Source organism: Mastigoproctus giganteus, chromosome 4, assembly GCF_048544385.1.
Source record: "Mastigoproctus giganteus isolate SK-2022 chromosome 4, ASM4854438v1, whole genome shotgun sequence".
NCBI classification, from domain to species: domain Eukaryota; kingdom Metazoa; phylum Arthropoda; class Arachnida; order Uropygi; family Thelyphonidae; genus Mastigoproctus; species Mastigoproctus giganteus.
Genome location: NC_143578.1, coordinates 163,618,723 through 163,625,238, shown reverse-complemented (window position 1 = coordinate 163,625,238; position 6,516 = coordinate 163,618,723). Strand labels below are relative to the sequence as shown.

The 6,516-nt window shown below is 35.7% G+C and overlaps 1 protein-coding gene across 1 annotated transcript in view; it reads right to left on the bottom strand.

Moving 5' to 3' along the window:
* Positions 1-2,212: 2,212 nt before the first annotated feature.
* The window catches only part of LOC150087159 (uncharacterized), a 50,955-nt gene continuing 46,651 nt past the window's right edge, over positions 2,213-6,516 (bottom strand). Inside the window, exon 4 of the mRNA XM_090371859.1 lies at positions 2,213-2,851. Coding sequence (XP_090227985.1) covers positions 2,220-2,851 — 632 coding nt within the window. The 3' untranslated portion in view covers positions 2,213-2,219. The remainder of the gene's footprint in view (positions 2,852-6,516) is intronic.

The window sequence follows — 6,516 nt, the reverse complement described above, 5'->3', positions numbered from 1 at the left end:
TGGACAGTCAAATGCATGTGAAATATGATGGAAAAGCAAATCAATTTGATTTCCTTTGTCCAAATCAGTTTGCTTCAAACATCACTATGCTTTTCACAATGTTAAGCTGTCTGGCGAAGCCGCAAGTGCAGATGAGGAAGCCGTACAGGCACATTGGATCAGATTTTCAATTTTGATGAAACAGGACTTTATTGGAAATGTAGTATTGGTGTTCACTATAGGTCTAGCAAGAAAAATTGGATGACTGGGCAAATCTTCACTGATATTTTAGTTGAAGCTTACCATGGCGTTTTCAAGAATTACTTCAAGGACCTAAGGCATAATAACCTCACGGGCATGAGGATTTAAGGCTGCAAAAGATCACTTAACTGTGATATTCACTGACAATGCCAGTGGGGACTCAGAGTTAAAACCAGTAGTGGTTTATCACTCTGCCAACCTACGAGCTTTAAAAAGAATTGTGACATCCAGCTTTGGTGTTCACTATAGTTTAACAAGAAAAGTTGGATGACTGGGCAAATCTTCACTGATATTTTAGTTGAAGCTTACCATGGCGTTTTCAAGAATTACTGCAAGAAGATCTTAGATTTTAAAATTCTTATATTCCTTGATAAGGCACCAAGTCATCCTCAGACAGTTGCCGAACTCTCTCCGAATATCAAATTCATCTTTTTACTTCCTAACACAGCTCTCTACTACAGCATTTTAAGGCTTACTATTTAAGGTGAACATTCAAGATGTTAATTGCTGCTACTGAAGCAAGTTGTGTGGCGCTTGCAAAAGAAGTTAGTTTCAAGGAAGTAGAAAATGAAGATGTAGAAGAGCATAAACTGTTATAGAATTAGGAGGAGATTTAACATCAAAGTTGCCATTGATATGACTGTAGAAGCCTGGAATGATGTAACAGAAGACTGTTTGCATCGTGTGTGGCAGAAATTATCCCTCATTTAATTCACGATTTTGAAGAAACTAAAACAAATCAAAGTAAGTTGTGTTGCATTTGCAAAAGAAGTTAGTTTCAAGGAAGTAGAAAATGAAGATGTAGAAGAGCTTCTGGAGTATCAAAATGAGGATTTACCTACTGAAGACTTTGCAACAACTTGTTGCAGCCAGCCAAGTGGAAAGTGAAGATGAGGAGGTCGATAAAGTCCAGTAGGCTTCCCCACGAGAACTTAAAACAGCAGAGTTATCAGCTTCTTTACGGGAGATTGAAAAGCACCTGCAGTGGATTTAGGATAATGATTATAATGCTGAACATTTCGGACCCACCCAGGCAACTCCTGTACAAAAGAAGAAGGCAGGAAAAGCAACAAAAGCCAGATAGCTATTTTAAGCCAGTGCAGAAGAAAGAAAAGCAGGCCAGTGACTCACACCCTTCCACACTGGGTGTAACAACGCTTCGTCCTAAGAATGATAACCCTCCTTCTACCTCGTCACTATAACTCACCAGCTACAACCCTTCACCACACCCACTTCCAACAAACAAACAATGTGTAAACAATGCTATACTAATATCAAAATAAATTCCAATGGACTAACGGAAATATCAAAATACAGCCTTATCAGTATTTTGTATTATTCAGTGCTGACTGAGGAACTGAGTTAACTAACTTTCAAAACTCTTTACTGAGCAAATAAAGATACCACACAGTGAAAATTAATGTCTCCTTCTTCAATACCTGTTAAAATGAGAAAGCTTATTTCTTTTAAACAAAGAAATTATAGAGTAAATAATAACAATAATAAAATATAAAGTAAATAATACTTATTATTTACTTTATAATAAGTTTTAAGAATGTTTTGCAACAAAAATTATTTGCAATGATTAATAATGTTCCATAATTTAGCAGGAATGAAATGATAAAACAGTTAATTAAATGTACAAATAATATCTGTAAGGAAACAGAAATTACTCTGCATGTAGCATACTTTATATTAGATTTTAAATGGTTTTATTGTGGGCCACCTCAGTGTACTATCAAACTTATAATAACTCTCATAATATTTTATAAGAAATTACTCATAACTTTAGAGTATGTAATTCATATATACAAGTCATGTTAATGTAGAATTTTATTCTACATAAACATTTACGACTGGATTTAAAAAAAAAAAAAGGTTATTAAAATAACCTTTCTTTGTAACGAACACTTAGACTTATAGCAGAAACAAATACTTCAAAATCGATTTGTGTATAATTAGATTGGTACAAAGTAATTTCAAAATCCAGGAATAATTCTCCCCTTCTTTTTTGCTTTCTTTATCTTCATTTCCAGTTTCTGTTGCTTTCTAGCTTGAATATTCTTCTTCCTTTTATTATGTCTTTGTTTTATCATCTCTTCGACATGTTGCTTACGGTTTTGCCATTTCTTTCGATTACTGTCCTTCCTCTTCTCTTGTTTTTTTAAAGATTTCTTAAGAAGTTCTGGATTGTCCTTAACTTTCACTCCTCTTACTTTATCTAGAGCCTTTTTCCAAGCAGTTTTTTCCCTAATTTCTTTTGCTTTCAGTGGTTCTTTACTTTCAATATCTTCTAACCTTTCTCTTTCTTTTTCCACTTTGTGTAGCAATTTCTTATAGTCTTTACTGGAACAATCTCCTTTTTTCTCCTCTGCAGGAGTATAATCTGTGAAGTCAAACTTGTTATACACTACATTACCTTCTTTATTATAAATTGGCTTAGGTTTTACTTCAGTGAAATACAGTTCATTTTTATTTCCAGTTTTATTGTGAAGGGAATTAGCTATTTGGGTTACTTTTATTAGTGTTTTCTTCTTCTTCTTGGATTTCACAATTTTCTTTTTTTTAAATTTTTTTTTTATTTCATCAGTATTGGAACCTTTCCGCTTTGCTATAAGAATAAATAAGTAATAATTTAATTTTTTATAGTGATGAATCAAATAAAGTGCTACAAAGCACTTTGTAGTACTTAAATCTATGATTAATAAATAAAAATTATTAATATATAAATATAAAATAAATAAAAATTATACAAAGAAACATATATTTCTATTTTATTAAATGCAATTTTTGATACTGATAATTCTTTAACAAATGACAAAAAGACTTTTCCCCACCACCCTTAGTACTTCAATTGATTATAAGAATTTTTGGCTTTTTTTTATATATGTAAACCCCAAACACGAGAGGTATTAGAACCTATAGCACTTAGTACTGTGCTTGAGTTGGAGGTTGAGAAGATGAAAGAAGATATTGGACTTGAACTTCTGTAGACTGTAATTTTTCAGGAAATACGTACAAAGGAAGGTTGTTCCAGAAAACGGCAGTTGAATGAATAAACAAGGAAGATGAAAAGTAGGTTCTGTGAGTATGAAGTTGGACATTAAATGGATGTTGGCTGGTGGCGGCACATGTTCGGATTGTTTTGAAAGAGAGAACAGGAATTATAGAAGCCAATTCAGAAGAACAGTGCCCATGGAAGTATCTGTAGAAAAGGCATGCAGCAGAAACAGTACCGTCGATGAGACAGCGAGTGGAGAGACTCTGTTAGAGATGAATCATTAATTAACCTAACTGCCCTCTTCTTCTGAATGGAATCAAGAAGCTGAGAGAGGTTTTGGGGGCACCACCCCAGATGTGGGAACAATATTCCATGGTAGGGTGGATTTTAGATTTGTACAGAGTGAACAGCTGTTTGGAAGAAAAGTAACGCCAAGAGCGAAAGAGAAAACCAAGTTTTTTAGATGCAGAGGAAGCAATATTTGTAATGTGCTTGTGCCAAGAGAGATTAGATGTCATGGTAATCCCCAAAAGAGTTATATCATTTTGCCTAGAAATCGGAGTGTCACCAAAGATAAGCATAGGAGCAGAAGAATCCTTTTTGCGAGATATAAGACAAGACTGAGTTTTAGAAGGATTTAAATCAACTAAATTGTCTTTGCCCCACTGGAGAATTACTTGAAGATCCACTTTTAAGGAATTGGTAGTAGATTTTCAAGAAGTTGAAGCCGATTGAGCAGGGCAAGGTTTCTCAAAATGGAAAGTGGAATGCAATGTGCTATCATCGGCAAAACTATGGATAGGATTTCCAGTCAATGGAAGAAGGTCATTAATATACAAGAGGAAAAGAGTGGGGGAAAGAACTGAACCTTGGGGGACACCGGCATTAGTGGAGAAGTTAGAAGCCAGAAAGCCATCTACCACAACCCTCAGTGAGCAATCAGCGAGAAAACTGGATAACCAATTACAAAAAAGAGATGACAAACCATAAGATGAAAGTTTGTTTAGAAGACCTTTATGCCAAACACGATTGAAAGCCTTTGAGATATCAAGAGCAACTACTTGTGTTTCACCAAACCTTTCCATTGAATTGGTCCATAAATTGGTAACATAAGCCAGAATATCACCAGTGGATCGACACTGACAGAATCCGTACTGGCGATCGTTGATCAGACGGAAGGTTTTTAGGTAGATTTAAGAGTTGGTGGTTAATGGATTTCTCCATTACTTTAGAAAGAGTAGAAGTAATTGCAATGGAACGATAATTGGATGGGAGGGATTTTTCACCCTTTTTAGGAACTGGCTGGATATGAGCAAATTTCCAAGCAGAAGGAAAAACACCTTTGGAATAAGAAAGTGGAGAAATACAGCAGGCTCCCGTTATAACGCAGTTTGGTTTACGCTGATTCACTATAACGTTGTTCTTATATTATAATCCGTATCTGACTATAACGGTGTCACAGATCACTATAACACTCTTTTACAGATTGAATTTTTGGCATATTTAACAAAATCGTTTCATTTGATGGAGTCGATAGCTTGAAAATGAATAGCAAAACAGCATTAAAACGTTTCCCACGCTCAGTGAAATTTTCTTGCACACTAATTTAATTGCAGTGCAGTGATTTGTTACGTAGTTCCAAGATCAACATTTTAAAAAAATGATCAAGTATATTGCTTGTAATATTTGTGTTATATGCATTTATCCAAAGTCTAGTCATCACTCAGTACAGTATTAGACATCGTGTGTAACGGACAGTTTACTTGAACATTGTATCGTAATTAATGCAACCAACGCAGTTACATTTTCGAAGAGTTAATAATGGCCAATAAGAATGAAAAAGCAACAACGTCTGGGAGCAGTACGAATACTATAAATGCAAGAAAAATACTACTGAATTTGAAAATTAAATTAAACATTTTGAAGCAAATCGATTCCGGTCAATGACAAGCGGATGTGTGCCATAATTTAGGATTGCAACTTTAACTGTAAGAACAATTATAAAAAATATAAAGAATTAATTTTAAGATATAGGGAAAGATAACTGTTCCACTGCAAGAAACTAGGGCAAGGCCGGCTATTAGGATTGAAATGGAAATTGAAACCAACAGCAATCTCACCAAGGAAAAGAAATCTCGCAGGTCATCCCATTATGCATTCTTGTAATGCCAAACAACACAAGGTTTTTTTTGTTTTTTTTTTATGTGAACCCCAAACACGAGAGGTATTAGAACCTATAGTACTTAGTACCGTGCTTGGGTTGGAGGATGAGAAGACAAAAGAAGATATTTGTTGACATTGGACTTGAACTTCTGTAGATTGTAATATTCAGGAAATACGTATGAAGAATACGTATGTTCCAGAGAACGGCAGTTGAATGAATAAACAAGGAAGATGAAAAGTTGGTTCTGTGGGTTTGAAGTTGGACAGTAAATGGATGTTGGCAGCACATGCTCAGACTGTTTTGAAAGAGAGAGAGAGCGGGAATTATAGAAGCCAATTCACAAGAACAGTGGCCATGGAAGTATCTGTAGAAGAGGCATGCAGCAAAAACAGTACGTCTATGAGAAAGCGAGTGGAGAGACTCTGTTAGAGATGAATCATTAATTAACCTAACTGCCCTCTTCTGAATGGAATCAAGAAGCCTGAGAGGTTTTGGGGGCACCACCCCAGATGTGGGAACAATATTCCATGGCAGGGCGGATTTGAGATTTATACAGAGTGAGCAGCTGTTTGGAAGAAAAGTAACACCGAGAGCGAAAGAGAAAACCAAGTTTTTTAGATGCAGAGGAAGCAATATTTGTAATGTGCTTGTGCCAAGAGAGATTAGAAGTCAGGGTAATCCCCAAAAGAGATATATCATTTTGCCTAGAAATCAGAGTGTCACTAAAGATAAGCATAGGAGCAGAAGAATCCTTTTTGCGAGATATAAGACAAGACTGAGTTTTAGAAGGGTTGAAATCAACTAAGTTGTGTTTGCCCCACTGGAGAATTACCTGAAGATCGGCATTTAGGGAATTGGTAGCAGATTTTCGAGAAGTTGAAGCTGATTGAGCAGGACAAGGTTTCTCAAAATGGAAAGTGGAATGCAATGTGCTATCATTGGCAAAACTATGGATAGGATTTCCAGTCAATGGAAGGTCATTAATATACAAGAGGAAAAGAGTGGGGGAAAGAACTGAACCTTGGGGGGACACCGGCATTAGTGGAGAAGTTAGAAGACAGAGAGCCAACTACCATCACCCTCAGTGAGCGATCAGAGAGAAAACTGGATA